This window comes from Venturia canescens, chromosome 7 (genome assembly GCF_019457755.1).
Source record: "Venturia canescens isolate UGA chromosome 7, ASM1945775v1, whole genome shotgun sequence".
In the NCBI taxonomy this organism is placed as follows: Eukaryota; Metazoa; Arthropoda; class Insecta; order Hymenoptera; family Ichneumonidae; genus Venturia; species Venturia canescens.
The window spans coordinates 9,231,915-9,249,497 of record NC_057427.1 but is presented as its reverse complement, the minus strand read 5'-3'; the positions used below and the strand labels follow the sequence as shown (position 1 = coordinate 9,249,497).

At 43.8% G+C, this 17,583-nt stretch overlaps 1 protein-coding gene across 1 annotated transcript in view; it reads right to left on the bottom strand.

Annotated features, from left to right (window-relative positions):
• LOC122414028 (uncharacterized protein DDB_G0287625-like) overlaps nucleotides 1-15,725 on the bottom strand; it is a 35,557-nt gene extending 19,832 nt beyond the window's left edge. The window contains exon 1 of the mRNA XM_043424791.1: nucleotides 14,450-15,725. Coding sequence (XP_043280726.1) covers nucleotides 14,450-14,555 — 106 coding nt within the window. The 5' untranslated portion in view covers nucleotides 14,556-15,725. The remainder of the gene's footprint in view (nucleotides 1-14,449) is intronic.
• Between the last annotated feature and the right edge of the window lie 1,858 nt (nucleotides 15,726-17,583).

The following is a 17,583-nucleotide window of genomic DNA, read 5'->3' as shown; positions in this document are numbered from 1 at the left end:
TGCTGCTTCGTGACGAACGAATCAATCGACTGGTGCAGTCTCCAAAATATCCTATGCACAAATACCCGCTTATATTGAGCCGATTTCTTTTGAATTTTCAATTGGCTTCTATTCCATTTTAATTTATTTATTCCATTAATATTCCGAATTTATTCCATTAAATCAAGTTGGAGTTCGTACAAAAGTTGGTTGAAAAAAATGAGAGAAGAGAGCAGAAAAAGCGAATCAAGTTAGCGGATTTTTGGTACTGTCAGATTTTTCGAATTATTCGTCAGAAGTCTTATTTTAAAATATTGGTAAACCCAGTTGGAATTCGCACAACAGTTGGTTGAAAAAAAACGAGAGAAGTCTGTAAATATTTTTGAAATATTCAATGTTCACACCTCACGTGGATCTGGGAGGGTCTTGGAAGGTTGACTGGAATGAATTTCATCCGCAACACGTTTCGTTGACGCGATCCACCTTTCGATGTGTTACAAGTTTCCCCTTTGTGTGTGTTTTTGCATACAGGAGGTAAGGGGTTAGAGGCGAGACCATAAATTTCGAATTATACAAGTACCGCATAGAGAGAAGTCCCTTTGGGGTTGCAATTCGAGTACACAACTCGCTAGCAGAAAAATTACAATCCCTAATCCCTGCGAGTGAAGCGGGTTGAGATAAGTGAAGTGAGGTCTGGCGGCTGCTTCACGGTGTAACGTTACTTGAAGTTGTTTTACTCGTAGGTTCCCAGCAGCAAACATTTCGTAGAGTTTTGGTACTCGCTGATGCGACCAAGTCTCAACGACTCAGCGACCTTTTGTAGAGAAACCTTTTCAATGGAATGCTGTGAAAAATTCTCCAGCCCATTATTCAAACGATGGACAGTTTTATACACGATTGAACCAATCAGAAAAATTCGTTTCACGGGAAAATGCAAAACGTCAATTGGTCGGAAAACCTGCTGGCAAAATGTCATTTCTACTGAATTTTTCCGTCCTTAATATTTTGTAATTATCGTTGGAAATGAAAGTTTCCAAAAATTCCAACAAAAGCCTCATCTTTTCGATCTTTATGAAAAAGGTAGCTGCTGCTATTCCGATCGAACAAGACGGTGGCGTGACAGCATGTGTGGAAAACATCCTTAAATATCCCAAACGTATATTGGACAGAGTGAAATTGGATATGAAAAGCGAGCGTCTGGCAGCAGTCACAAAATAGCCTGCAGTGTTTGTTTTTACAGGCTTTTCCCTCTGTCCCGAGCAGCTTTTACGTCTCCGATATCTTGCATTGTATCATTTTATTTGGAGCAACACATTTGTGGCTTTTGTGTCGAAGTTTCTCGTTGTTTCTCAATGGAAACACGCTCTGCGAGTGAACCCACACAGTTTTGGATGTAGAGAAGTTGAGCGATAAGAATGGGGATGGAAACGCGCCCTCGTGTGGATCGAAAAAAATGCTGCTAGAGAAAACAACCAAATGAAGTGAGAGCAAGGTTGGAAGTTTCCTCCTTTTCTTCACTCCCCGTCTCTCCGGTCGCCGTCTCTTCCATCCTCCAGCCTCGTCTCCTTCAACCCCCTCCGCAGAAACTCAAACCCCTTTCATCCCTTTAACTACGTGTCCTTAAAAAGAATCTCTTACTAGAGCACTCGAGCTCTCTCGATCCGGTACTCGCTACTTTTGTAGCCCCCGTTGGGAGAGCTTGTCCGTCGAAAGATTTTCGCACCTCGCAAACTCATGGATCCTGTTCGAGGAGAGTCCTCGTGTAGGGACGATTGTCTCTCGTCGTTGAGCTGCGGATGCTACGGTCCAGAGAATAATGCGCGGGGTCATTGTCGCGTAGGCTTTTTCCACAGATAATGCTCCGGCGACAAAGAAGAGCCTCGAGGCATTGTCGCGCTTTCATTATTTCCGATAGTTTTTTTCCGTTTTCAGTAGCATTCTGAGATCGCGAGCCTAAGCTGTGAGCAGCCTCGAAACTTGCTCCTGAGGATAAAACATTCTTCGAAATGGCCAGCCGGACTGGGATCTCGAAAAAAATGAGGAAAAAACTCACTCGAAGAGGGACGCGACGAGTTTGAATGTTCCGGAGGAAAAAAAGATTTGGAAACGCCGGAACAGCGAGCGATTCGCACATCGCTACAAGGTGGTCCTTTCGCTCCGCCCATTCCGCACGATCCACCCTTCGTCGATCCTCCACGAGAGCCGCGCCACGTAAACATCGATTCGTGCAGGTTTTCACTTTCGCTAGGATCGTCGACCGAAATCCCATCTTCCGGCCACGTCCCGTCACCGGAATTACATTTTTTCGTTCTTCCCTCTCGGGACATCGCAGAGAAAAAAGCAGCGACAAAGCCGCGCGATGAAAGGATGCGCACGCTCGCCGGTGGGCAATTCGGCGAAGCGGGTATCTCCCATTCGGAAGACTCATTCATCCGAGCCACCTCGTCTCGGATAACCGGTACTCGAACTTTTTTCCTGGAGGCTTGGAAAAATCGGTGCTCTTGAATGAAGTGCGACCCCAGCCGGGCTGCTTTCGTGCGATCTGCAACTTATTCGGCGTCTTGGCTCGCCGAGTCCGCTCTTTCCCCGCATCCATTTTTATTTACTCGAACTTTCGAGTTTCCCCAACAAAGCGGGACTCTGGGATTTCGGAGCGGAGCCCGCGAACCGCGGGGCCGAGCCTTCGGGTAATCTTCAAACACGTTGACCTCGCGAGGCACTACTCCCCGATTGGGAGGCTTGCACCAGCAAAATCGTGAATCACCACTTTGTTCGCCCGACTTTAGGGCCCCGGTAAGACGAGCGTGAATTACTTGTACGTCTCAATCTTCCATCGAAAACGCTCTCTTCAATTGAAACTGCCTCCGAATCAGGGAGGGTCCCAAAAGATCGCGGTGATAACGCCAGGCTTTTCATCGAGGAGCCATTACGCAACAGCTGGCACAGCTTATCCGCCATTTAGCGAAGCCCTCGGTACACAAAGTAATCTCGAAATCTCTGAACGAGCGATGCCCTTGAGGTCCTTCACGATCGTCGAAAAGTCTTGGCCGCGATCGAGAATTAACGTTCGTGAGAATTCGCTCATGAATATCAGTTGAGCGTTTGATGGAATATTCAATTTGCTACAAAATGAGACAACTTGCACGCAAATTGACTCATTCCATCCATTTATTAACTCCGTTTTCGTCCTTTTCCATCGGTTCTCCATTTTTTTTGCCCCATGCGAGCCAGAACGCTTCGTTCGTTCGATCAGGATCACAAATATTTCTTTCAAGCACCGCTTCGACACTTGGCCGCTACCAGTTATTCGCCAAGACGGTTGAGACTATTTAACGCCTTTGGTGGATGCCCTCCGGCGATATTGCCGCTCGAGCGACAGGGGTTGGTTCGAGCTACGGGTGTGGATTATATTCTTCGAAGAGAAACCCGCTCGAGAGTAAGATGCCTGGCGTCAAGGCGTCTAATTGAGTCCGTAAAGACTACCCTGCTCGCGAGTCACTATTTATTCCTGCGTGGCAAAAAGTACCACCCGTTTTCAGCGTAGTTTATGTTTATAGTATGGAAAGGAGAGCCGTTGGGCCGGCTGAAATATGCGCGTGTGTGTCCGTGTGCCTGTGTTCGTTAGTATCCGAGGGAGCATGACGAAGATAAATGAAAAGTACGAGGAGTTCGTGAGGAGGCGAAAAAACGTTCTCGTCAAGGGTTCGAAAAAAGCAAATGGACTTCAATCAAAGTCGAGCTCCGAGGGATGGAGTCAGAACGTACGATTTTCATGGTCTCGCGAAGAAGGACGAAACGCCCAAAGTAAATTTCGTTATAGATTTTACGAGTGGAGAGTCGTAGGCTTGGCTTTTTCCACAATCCTCTTAACCCCTGCTCCCAGCAATCTTATTAGCTAGAAAAACCTCTACGTATATATATATTTGTTAATAGGGTGTGGGTTGGGCGACCCTTGGACTCTTTCATTATGTTTTTTCCCTCGAACTTTCACTTCGTAACGTCTACATCCGGTTGTGTGCTTAGATACAACAGAGACGAGGCTGCTGACAGGTGTTGCGTTGCATGAAAAAAGGTCTCTCGCACCGCGGGGCCTCAGGAGGGAGAGTTTTTTCGATATTTCAATGGATGAACGAACAGAGGGAAAGCTCGACAAATGATGAATTCGATTTTTAACGAATTCTCGTGAATCCATCATCTTCATTAGTCTCCTGATGTTTGCACAGTTCAGAAGAGTCCCTGCCCCTGTGAATCGACGTCGAACGCATGTGACTGCACAAACCCAATGGCAGATTATAGCTAAATATTTTCCGACATTCCCTCCAGGCGTACTGCTCTGTGATTTTTACATTTTTCAAGCTTTCTCCCACGATATTTATTATTCTAAGATTCACTGAATAATTATGGGAAAGAGAGGGCGGTGCTAAATGATCCGAATATATCGTGCGGCCTCTCCACAGCCAGTGATCGCACAGTTACTCGTCGAGCACAGCGAGCATGGCTCGGGAACTCTGCAGCAATCCCTTCGAGCGTGTCCTCCCGACCGAGTAATTTAACTCGCCCAATCAGCATAACGAATCACTCTTTAGTATGTATTCATGTGCCTATCACTTTTCTCTAGGTCTATTAGCCTGTTTGTGCGACAAGAAAAATGCGCTCAAAGTTCCATCCAATTTACGACTCAACAGTTCTGTCCATTTGAATCCAATTCCGACGCTTTATTGAGCGATGAAGGTGGACGACGAATTGAACAGTAGGCGAAACGTATTTTGCAGTTATTTCAATTACTCTGAATTTCATTGCGATTTAAAATATCCCCGAAGGCCTCAATACTTTTTATATTCACGTGAATCCTCAGAATTTAGACACATCTCTCGACCGTCCACTGAAAGCAATGGAATAACATTACACGAGAGAATACAATTATTAAATGGGCTTTTCGAGTCCTATTTTCATCCGAATATTTCGAACGAAATTAATAAAAAGGAAGATAGAGGAACGCGCGCGAAGAAATAAATATGCGAGGCTGGTGTATAAAAGAACACACTGTGTCGAGACACTCGGAGAATACGATGCGAGAGAGGCATGAGCGCGTTCACCAACGTGACAACCAACACACTTGCGACGTTCCACTTATCTCGAGACGTAGCGGAATGTCAGTACTGGCTAGTTAACCCAGAAACTCCGAAAAGTTGAAAAAAATACTTAATAAAAAGAGAGAGGGAGAAAAGCAACGGGGCGAGGGGGGGGGGAGGGGGGGGGGGAGAAGAAAGGAAGATAAAAATACTGGAGGAGATGGGAGGCTGCAAGAGAGGGGCGAGGAGAGAAACGCGATTACATGGATCCAATTTGCCAATCGTAAATCTATAATTTACTCTCTCCAGCGAACAGTTTCTTTTAATGTGTTTTTTTTACCACTGGATCTCTCGATCGACTCTTAATCATGCCTAATCCATTGAGTTAATGACCTCGTGCTGCGCTCTGAATTTCTACCCTGGATTAATTCCACTCAGCTGCAAGGAAATGTGGCAGAACAAGAATAAATTGATTCAGAAACGGAGTGCCCGATGAAAAAGTGGCGCGAGAGTTATCGACTTGAAAATTCATTATTTATGACGAGCAATTATCGTTCTGTGCAAAACAAAACACAAATACTGAATTTTTTTGTTCAACTCTCTAATAAGATTGAATGATTGATTCGATGAATTGTTTTGAATGAACCGGAGACAACTCGGATCCAGATTGAATTCGCGAGCGCAGTGAATTTTCATGATTGGAATAATTATTTGATCAGCTCCGCTGCTGCTGGGAGAAAAGGAGACCAATATCGGAATGCAAAGGATAATTTGACTGGAAATGCGAGTGCCTGGAGGAAATCAAGAGTGAAAAGTAATTGGTCCTCAAAGAAAGACGCGTGACGCGTTGCAGTATCGAGCGAGTGAAAGATCAAGAGAAAATGAAAGAAGAGGAGACCGCGCGCGGCTCGAGGCGATTTCCCCGGCATTGAAGACCGAACGCCGCTCGCTCTGTTCAACTCTCATATCTTTCGGAGCTACTGTGTATAGCGGCCAAGTTGCTATGGAGTTTGCCTCAGGCCATGGGGGACTCTGGGTCACCAGCGGCGGTGCAACGCCCTGACCTCCCTTTCCTCTTTTCCCGCAGTGCTTGCTCGTTGGGGCCAAATGCCCCATTGACCAATCCGAGAGAGTCTACCGACTCGAGAGTAGCCTCGGTAACCTGGAAAATGTCTCAACTCTGATGAGCGCAAAACACTCTGGAAAAGTTGGTCCTCGCTCCGCGCTTTTTTCTCATGGCTACCAGCCCCTGAATTTTCGATTCTGAAAAACTTCATTCTTCACTGGGTTTCTCCCGTGACGAGATCAGAGGACTTGGTGAATATCATGAGAATATTTCGACTAGTCAACCGGCCGCAAATTGCCTTCTCCAGGGGCAACGTCTTCCCCGTTAAGGGGGAGCCATCTACGTTACAATTCAAGGACGCAACACCACAGCGGAAGAGCAGAAAAAAGCCGGAATCGAATTAAGAATGCAGTATCAAAACACCTAATCCCTTTCTCCCTTGTCCTCGTGTCCTCGTTCGCCGCGTCCCCCTTTTTTCTGTCACACTTTTCCCGATCGTCGACTCTCGCCCTGTGCGAATCCTCAAACCTTCCTGCCATTGTCTCCTTTAGAAAATTAGGGTGGCCCAAAAATGCACAACGTTACTTCGCCTTCGGGGCCTTTATTTTCTTCCCGCCACAAGCAAAAGGACTCACGAAAAAACTGTAAGCGGAAAATTGAGATTTTAGTGACGCGACGAATCCGCGTGAGAAGGGTGTAATTTTGGGCAAATGTTTATTTGGTCCGGTGGATTTTATCCGTTGGATTAAAACTCTTCTGGCCAGCTGGGTCCGAAAAAAACGTCGAACTAATTCACTTTTAACTTAAAACCGATGCTTCGTCTCTATTGAATTGAAAATTCCGGCGCGATACCGCGGCTGGGCTTTGAAGTACGGATTTAAGTGATAAGCTCAATTTCGAATTCCACTTCGCTTGAAAGCGCGTACTTCGGTAGTTAATTCAACGTTTAATCAAACAGTGAATCGACACGAGCTTGTACTGACATTCCCGATGAATTGATGCCTCAAACGAAGCCTTTGTTGATCATCCGCACGTCCATCACTTCGATTTCTGTCGGCACTTTATTCCGTTCCTTTGCCTCTTTCCCTCCGTCTCCGTCTCCCCCATTGTCTCCGTTCTCTAATCTTCCATCTCGCACATATCCGTGCTTTATTTATCCTTATTTCCCAGCACTGATATGCCCCACGGACAAGCCTCGAGGATGTATTTCTCCACAATTTTAAAGTCGTCGCTTGCCGAAGAAAAATATTCTGACACGTCCCTTCCTCTCCATTATTCATCGTCTAGGCATTAATCCATTTGCATTTTCGTCGGGCCAGTACATCCAGCGAAACTTTTAGCGACTGGTAGTTTTCATGCGAACCTCGACGAGATAGAACGCAAAGGCGTTTAATTACACCCACTTGAGTCTGGCGCGACTCCGCAATGCATTAATCGAGATCAAGTCCAGACTGTGCGTCGGCCGCTCTTAATTATCAATTTGTTGGCTCGGCTGGAACGATATCGTGCGCTGTGTCATTTCTTTCGCATGCTTTCTCGCGAGTCTTGACAATTTTTAATAAAAGTCATCTTACTTTCACGATGAGCTGACTCGGCCGGACGAAAACGGCGGTATAAATGGAAGAACCGTCGCCACATCGTGTTCCAGCCAGCAGCTCGTTCCACGGACCAAAAGCGATGGAAGATTAGTCCACCGTTCGTAAACCAATTGGGTTTGGAAGAAGTAAAAAAGCGATCAATCGAGAAGGCACGTCCCAGGTCTATACCCATAAGCTGAAAATGTACAGGGTCGCGTAGAAAATTAATCCAGCGTACAGTCGAGTTTCTAGATCTACGATAGAGAGGAGGAGAGTCGAGAAGACGTGGTGGAGTTGCGGTAAAGGATCGTCGAAAAGGGGCATCGCAGTCGTTTCTCCGCGCGCGCAGTCAAGGCATTTTCACAACCACTTTTCACTGGGAAGCTAGCACGCACACACGAGACAACTGGTTTACCGGTATAACCAGAACCCAGCAAAGTACCAACGAGCTGTACACTTTGACACTGCTGTATATACGTGCACGTTTTACCACACGAGCAATATCTTCTGGAGTCCTCTTGCTTTACTATTGCTCGTCAAGTGTTAGGGTTTCACGTACGTACAGGGTGTCCGATGGCATTTTACCGAAATCGGTGAACCACCCTCCGAAATTGGGGCTCGAATTTGTAGGAGGGGGTCCATTCGGGAGTGCAGAAGATCCGAATTTTGACGAGATTTCGTGTTGGCGAGATACCACTTGGCAGGGTCGATCTAATCATCAAAATGGAAAATCCAAAGTCACTGCGGACGTCGTGAAAAGCACGCTGATGATCGTTACGATACGAGGCAACGATCCGAGGAAAAGAGCATCCAAATTTTCCCTTCCACAACCAAAGCTCGGCTCGATTTTCCATATTTGAATATTCCTCGGTCGGACACCCTGTAGATTCAAATATCGGGAGGTAAGTTTGTATACATACGTATACGTGTGTGATCTAGTATGTTGCTGATGCCAAACGAGATGGAACGGAGAAAGAGAAGGGGAAAAGGAGCCTAAACGAATCTATAGAAAAGCCGGCTTAAGGGGTCGAGAGTGTACGACGTGCGCATTCGTAATTGCGGACGTTTAAGCGCCTCGGCAAAGATCTCGTGGCACTCGAGTGTGGATGCGTATGTGAAACCGCCATGATACTCCAGTCCTGCATCTCGATCCCCTAAATCACGTTATTTCGTTTATTTAACCACAAACATCGCTTCATCCATTACCGACCCTTTTTCCTTCGATATTACAATCTGCGACTGAGACTCGTCGCTGACTTTTCTTGAGAAAGTTTCAATCCTTGACAAAACCATCAGCGATATTCATTCGAAAGCAACAAAATCTTCGTCTGGAAGAAATAATTCAAGAAATTATAAATAAAATGATCAGCTCACTTCTTTCCTCCAAAGTTTTTTTTACTCCATTTTGACGTTTTTCAGGCAAACTTTTACAAAATCAATAATGTTGATGTTCGTTTTAGATGAAACTTCACGGAGAGAATTAAATGGCAATATCTAGTGCGAAGTTCACTGCAAAATTTTGAGTATTTTGAGGAATTTTCAGTTTTATAACAGTAAATATTGAAAACAGGACGTCAAAATTTACTAAATACTCAGCAAAAAGTGTCTACTTGGAACAAATATTATTTAATTTATAGGAAAATTCAATTTTTCTCCCATAATAATATCACGAATTGCAGCTCGTCACCGCACGAGAAAAAAAATACATTTTCGCCTGCTGATTTATTTATGCAGAGATAAGATAACCGTAATTTTTCGCCTCTCCATACGTGTGTTTCGGAGCTCGTTCAAGATATGTTAATTCCCGTCAAAAGTGTTATTGGGAGTAAGAAAACACTCATAATTGGTCTTTACAATATTGGCACACGAGAGTTAAACTCTCCATATAGGAAATGATAGCAAAAACGAAGGCGTCAATAACAGACAGGGAAACAGATAACGAGAGTTGATAGCACAACTGATTCATCGAATGGAACTCGCTCGACGTGTCCGCTTGGGATGTTTGACAATCGTTGTATCGCACACTTCTATTCGTCCGTGACGCTATCGCGAAATCAATTTGTTCATCCAAAGCACATCGAAATGGCGAAAATATTGCTGACAAATGAGCACGAATTTTCAACAGATGATTCGTTTGCTTCCCCTTTTCCCGAACTGGACGTGCAATGAGAGAGAAAAAACGGTTTTATTATCAAACCTCGTAACTGCGTTTTTTCCAATTAGCAATAATTGGTATCGAGATTAATTCGACGGTAACGATCCGACCGGCACAAATTGCTGGCTCTCGAGCAGCGCTAAAGTCGCAAGCGACATTCCAGCGTTAAATCGAGAAGGATTTTATCACGAGTGTATCCAACGCAATGCGATTTGATCGATCGCGAGTGTCGTCAAACTATGCTTGCCTGCGTTGGAAAAATTGTAGCATTGTGTCGAGTCGATGCTCATTACGAAAATACGAGACTGCAAAAAAACGTGGAATAATAATGTTGAAGAATAAATTCAAACAATTAAAAATCTTCGGTCCGCCTTGAAAAGCTCCGAAGCGTTCAGTCGAATCCAGGGAAAGAGCTTTTCAGGCTTCTCAGCCATAAATAAATCAAAAGCATCGTGCTCTTGTTTCAATTAAAACAACTTCGTCAACGTGCACTGCAAAAAAACTATGAAATTACTTAACATAATGGAAAGTCCTTGATACTATAAAACTCTGAGAAAAAAATATTTTCTCTTGGCGAGTAGCGCCTGCATGTAATCTAAATTTAATCGTATATAAAAATCGCAAATAAGAGAACGTTGCATCTTTCTCAATCTTTCACCATTGTTAAAAAGCATCAAGCGACCACGTGTGAGTCTCTGCAACGTTTTTTTTCTTTCCTCTCTCAATTCTTCATTTCTAGAGGACCTCACACATGTGGCTCTTTTCAAACGTCCATCTTTTTCATCGTTCTCGCGCGCCCGTGAACAAAGATAAAGAAAAACTGGGCCTGTTGCGAGCGCTCTCCAGCATCGCTCGCATTTACAGTGCTGAGTGCCGCGCGCGCTGCAATGGGGTGTGACTAATGTTTCGTTAATATTTGCGACGACGTGAAAGGAAGAATGGAACGAGGCTAAAAATCTAAATAGAAAAAACAAGCAATCGAACAAAACTCGCGTCGAGAGACATGTCCGAGGCACGACTTCTCGTTGGGCAAGAGGTAAACGTTCAAAAAGTCATTTTCACCGGATATTTTAAAGCAGTGGATGAATTAAGGTAGCTCATGCACGAAACGATTTTCGTAAGAAAGTCTTGAAATTTACACAGAGTTTAAATGGCTAGTCGTCTCACACACATATCAAATTTTAAAGGGTTCCTCTTATTGGTTTATAAATGTCTTTAAATATGAAGAAAAACACACATGCGTCAAAAATCGTTCATCTTTCCGTATAACGAACGAACGCTTCTTCCAAATTTGATGAAAAAGTACGCAATAAAGTATATAACGAAGGTCTGGGGAAAAATTCGAGACGACTGTCTTACTAGTAATAAGGATATTACGTTAAAGATTTAACGAAATCGGTAAAATGAGCACTCGTAACCTCACATTTGCTTATTTTGGCATTTTCTTTCTTCTTGGCTTGGTCCATTCCTGTCACAGCCTTCTGTCTTTTTATTAACACTTTTTTCTTGATCCATTTCCCTCTGCGCTTTCTGAAGCGATTTTTTACATAAAAAACCATAGTACTTTAGTCAGGGATGAATGAAATTTTGGGTTCAGTCAGTGATGGAACCCTGACGAATCAATGGCTTGTAATTTCATTCACCAAAAAATAAGTTGACAAAATTTATGTACAGTTTTGAATTAATAACTCTGACATTGATTGAGAGTGATAATATTTTTAATTAGGAAGTAAAAATCGACCCAATTTAGACACCCATTTGATACAATACTACGGGCATGTCTACCTTAACAAACTGCGTATCATTAATCACGTGTGAGGTAGTTAAAAACCTATCACAGTTGCGTGCTTTTTTCTCGCAGTTGTTATTCTAAAAACTAGAAGATTTTGTAAATAAGAGAAAATTCCATGGTAAAAATGTGTGGAAAAACGTGTAGTTTCACCAATTTTACTTCTGATTGTATAAATTCTTCTCGAGCGCAGAGATCACAGCTGCAATTCTTTAGAAGCAATGAAGAAAAAACTTCCCTGAATATACACACTGAATAAAACAGTAGGGCACGAGAAGCAGAAAGGCCCTGACGTGACGTCGGATCCCCTCCGGGAGCTTCACGGAGCCCGGAAGTCGATCGTAAAATTGGATCAGAATCCTCGAGGAATACATGCGCACGTTCGAGCGCACATAAGTTATGTAAAGCATCACTCTAAATAAAGGGTTCGTTCGCTCGAGTAGTGAAATGAAAACCGGAAATGTGTTTGTGCAGTTGGAAAAACTGGAGGACGGCCAGTGAAGAATTTCCGTCTGAAAAAAAATGTCTGTCTCCGGTTCTTCTTTCTTCCTGGACTTTAGAAAAATTCTTCGCAATCCAGCTGATCACGACGAAGCCCCAAACTCCAGCGGTTCTGCCCGTCCGGCCGGATCATTCGAAAGTTATAAAAACTCAGAGCAAATTAATTGAAATTGGGCCCACAATCAGTTCAGATCCGTCAAATGAGGGGGTGTTGCCATCACCGAAAATCGGAAGCTCCGATTCTCCGTTGGACAATCGTCGAAGCATATTGGGTCACGTTATTTCAATGCCAGAGGCAGCGTCCAAATAAGAGTAAAGTATATCGGTTAAAGGTGTGACGACGAAGCATTATTGCGGCTGAGGGAACAGCACCGGGCTCTCTCGCAAGGCAGCAGGTGAACGTCGTACTTTCGTCTCACCCGCTCTTCCCCTTTGGCCACTTCTCTTTACCTGGTCGGTTTGTTTCGATCCCCCCTTCGGCCCTCGCTCCCACCATCGCTGCGAGTCTCTTTTTCTCGCCGTCTCATTTTCGTTGCCGCACGACGAGCGCAATAATAAAACCACGTATATAAGACTATCCCGTTACCAGATTGCTCGGTACTGTAGCCCAGATACCGGATTACGAGCGTGAATTTTTAATCGACATGTACGTGCGAATGTATGTGAGAGAGGCGCGGAATTCTGTCGCGCGTTTACCCCAACACGCGTGTTTCGAATAAAACGCTTTTCCAGGCTCTCAATGACAGCACCATTGAATTAAAAGCTCCTGAGGAGAAACCCAACGCGATGGGCTCGGGGACAACTTTGGGAAAAGTATCGGTCGACTTTTTTGCACGAAACATCGAAACGGGAAAGCTGTAGGTATAGAAAATACGAAGCCTGCGTCAGGTGATTGTCGTGTGCACGATTTTTCTAAACGCCAATTGATCTTCGGGGACTCGTCACCTATTTTTTTGATAATGCGTACATTCTCGATCAATTTTAATCTCGAAATTGACAGTTGTCCACACATTTGTCTATTACGTCATCCCTAACTTGCAACTCCTCGACGTACCTGACGTCAAACACTCAATACCTTTCGTGATTTATCATCGAATATATTCCGCCCGTCAGTAGACGTTACGAAGAAGATAGGCAACGCGAAAAAGCGACGCACGATCTCGATTGTGGTCACCCTCGAACGTTCGTTACAACCGAGATGTTGTAACAACTGCTCTCATTCAATCATAACAAGCATAATGACGCTTTCGGTTTACATTGACTTCGTTTCTGTACAGGCTTTTCAAAGTTTAATCGACCTCGTACGTGGTGTGACAATTCATTGACGTTCGGGGAGTCCCATTTTGAATTATTTCGCAATTAACGAATGGTGAAGATTTTTGAAGAATTTTTATTTGAATTTTCGACCTTCGTTAAACACTGTTTAATAATACTATCGTATTTTATCGTTCGAATGCATTTTCGCATCGTTCGTCGAAGAGACTCTATCATTTTTTTCTGATTATGTCAACGAAAATCATTCGAACGTCAAATTGTCAAAATATTATTGTTTTTCATGTTTAATAATTTACTCCCCCGACTCTATTTTTCGTATCCAGGTTTTTTTTCAACACCCAAAGCACCTTGTTCGAGACAAGCATGGAATTGAATATGCCAGAATCAATTTTAGCCTGACTTTTACGATGATCGCTCATTCGACACGATGAAAACGTTCTCGTGTATTTATTCTCGTCACTCGTGTACCTGTCGAACTCGTCGAACATTACCATCAGATTTCCGATACGTAGAGCTCACATTGATACGAAAACAATGCGATATCGGTGCTCTATTCTACGTGCAAAGGCTTTGTTTCGGAATTCCATTGTATAACATCGTCGCACAAACTTCAATGACATTTACCAGTAACAGCAGCCAGACTACAACAACGCACGCTAAACTTTTAGGTAAATTTATACGCGAAATGGCCAATAATTCGATGCATGCAGCAACACGTTGTTTCACGAAAGTATAATAATCGTCTCGCAATTTCATTAGAGCAAAAAGAAATTCGGCCAAAACAAATTTGTTTAAAATTTGAAAAAAATTCTTTATCCGGGTAACAAACTTCTTTGTATTCGAATCAAGCGAAATGAAAGTCATTGATTCAATGCTAATCAATCCCAAAGAAATGACCTAACGATGAACCTCATTAGAATCTCGCTAATCAAGACTGTTTGTCAAATTAAAATGCGTTAACGAGTCAACGGTTTTATATCGCGATTAAAAATGTTTTGGAAAAACGTGTTTGTTTTTTAATGCCCGAAGACGTACCGCGTATCTTGGTTTCCTGAGGATCCAACGGAGGTGCACGTGGGTTATTGTGTTGTCCGGGCTTTTTCAACAGAACACCCACGACCTGCGGCGGTGCCATCATCATCCTGGCTAACTCTCGTTTTTGCTTTATCACTTCCGAATAAAAAAGAGACAGGAAGGATGTCAAAAGTAAAAACGAGCGAGTGAAGATCGGTCTCAATCTCCAAAGTGAATCATGATTGCTCTCGATCCTCCGTTTCTTCCCTTCATGATCGTTCGAATGGAGGAACGACGATTTGAAATATCACTCACGTTTTTAACACTTGTTTTCCACTTTCAATAAACAATCACTGAATACGAATCACAATTCATTTTTTCTTATCAGCTCAAAATAGAAAACTCTTTTCGTGCCCTGCAGTTTCTGCAATCTTCTCAATACTTTTTCATTCCTGTTCCACTGTCATTGATTCAACGACGAAAAAACGTGCTCGCGAAACGCTTTTTTATCCAAGAATATTTCGAAATCTCTGCTTCCGTTTCAGCTCAGATCGACTGATTATTCCGATGGCGAATGCTCCGAAAAAAGTTTAATTGCTGTCCGGTTCGAGGGACTTTTTTTAAGCATCGCACTGTGCCGACACTTCCGATCTCATTTTGTTTCTCTTAGCCCAGGTTAGTTGGCTACTCCACGTTGTTATGTGTTTATAAATTCATGTATATAATTATACGAATGCGTGCATATAAATATATTGGCTCGTGGCAGAGCTGTATGCACTCGACGCAAGTGTATAACTTCTCAAGTTACAATCGGCGTTCTCGCGTGTGCACTGTGCCTGCAGACTCGAAGCCGGGAGGAAACATCACGATTCGAATCAATCAATTATCCTTTTCGGTGTATTTTTTTCGATTTGCATCCCCTCGTGTTCGCACGTCAAAAAAACGAGGGAACGTACGACGCAGTTTCGATAATCGGGTGCACAAAAATTCGTCGGGTTTTATACTCCGAAATGAGTTGAAATCTTTAAGCGAAAAACTTCATTTGACACGTAAACTTTGGCGGGACTTTCGAGCTCCGAAGGTACATGAAATTGTTAACTTTTCGATGATTCGTTCGCCCCGTTGCACCCCTTCAATCGTTGAACTTTCCTTTCGACTTGTTCAGTCCCCGAAAGACTCTCCTCTCGTCTCGCTTGACAGACTCGTCAGTAAAATCGGCTACTTGTTTTCGCTCGATTTGTGTTTTTATTTAGCCTCGATGATGGTGCGACGCGAGTCAGACGTCTTACTCGTTGCGCACCCGGCGTACGACTGAGTAACTACAGCAGTAAAATTTCGTTCGAACCCGCGCCAGCTCGAATGTCGCAGCACACACGAAGCGGAGGGGGGCTGAAGCATTTCACTCTTCCTGCTCTATTCCCTTTACACTCCACCACGGACTTTACTCTTGGCGCCCCATTGCCTTCATCTTCTCTTCACTTATCTCGCCTCTCGCTCATCCTCATTCGCCCCATACTTTCTTCGATTCCTCTCTCTCTCTCTCTCTTTCTCTTATTCGTTGATCCTCCACTCTCCACGTCGCCGTACATCATTTCACATCGATGTGTACATTTCTAGGCGCAACAGTTAGCACCCACGCAAAAGAATTTTTATACACGTGCGGAATAATTTGGAAGCAAATTTATAAAATTAATGGCGCAATTCCGAGGCGACGGAAATCGCATTTTTTCGAGAAGGCTTCAATGATTTCGACTGCAAACGCACAGCATGGGTGAAGAGACTGGAAAATTCTTCGTCGAAAATTACACAGCTGAGGGAATCATATTCTTCGATATTTTGGGATTATTTTGTCCGAAGGAATCGTGCACACTTTTCTGATAGGACGTTGCGCTGTAAAATTTTTCGGCGAAGAAATTTCCAGCCGAATCATTTCGATTCGTTCTCGCATATCGATTTAGTCGACTCTTGGAATTCACAGTGCTATTCGGTTTCTTTGCGCCGTTTAATGGCCGAGTAATCGTAGCTGGGAAAACACGCTACTTTGAAAAAATATGCGAGAACGATTTGTTGAGAAACGGTGGAAAATTGTAGTCGAAGCGAAAGAAAAACGATGCTTTTTGATGAAGAAGCGGCGGGTCAATCGGAAGGAGGGAAAATGTTCCCCCATTGAAATTCAGTGACGGGAGGAAAGGTGGTCCGAAGTCACCCAAATGGCCCATGTGCCATTTCCATCTGCCGTCGCTCCAGCACACGCGCGAATGCATCCGTGCACGTATTCGTTCATCGAGACACGCAATTTTCCCATGCGAGGAAACAGGAGGAGCAAAAAGAGGGTCGTAGAAATAACAAGCCGCGTAGATCGAAAATCTCCGTGAAAGAAACTCCGTTCGTAGCAGGATCAAAATTACTTTTACGATGCATGGGAATTGCGGAAATTGGAGGAGACCAAGATACCCGGACGACGTCTGTTAAGCAGACAAATAGTGCAAAGGGTGAGTCCGTCAGCTCCCATTTCGAAATGCAAAGAAACGAGCCTTCTGGAGGTTGATTTATTCCTCCCGAATCATCAGTCGTTTCGAATCCCCAAAAAATTAGGCTCCCACCAAAAACAGCCTCAATTTATCATCATTCGGCTGAACCAAATCGTCAATAGGAACTCATGAATCTTCCGAATTCTTGATTCCATTAAAAACCATAAAAAATCAGCTGATCTACACTCGTTCAAAGACCATGACGAATTATTATTTCTACCCTCCGTGCCCACTGAGCAAATTACAATTTGCTGCAATAAATTCATTCGCTGCATCGTTATTAAAGAACACGATCGAATATCGAGCTTAGTCATCGCCTCAGAGGTTCGTACACTCAATGATTCTCTTTCGTGAGTTTGCAGAAAGACCGCAAGTCATTTAAAGTATTTGAAATCGATAACGGGGCAGAGACTCGATACACCAAATACTTTTCCCACCACGATACCTCCATCTTGTGGCTTCGCAAATATGGCGAAGGATAGAGAGACGGGCAAAGGGGCCTTTGTCATGTATATCGGTACTAATACGTCACGAAGTACCAAGCACGAGTGAGTAAACGAACGAACCGCGCGAGCTGCCTCTAAACACCGACCAGCTAACTTTTACTTTCACTGTTAAGGAAAC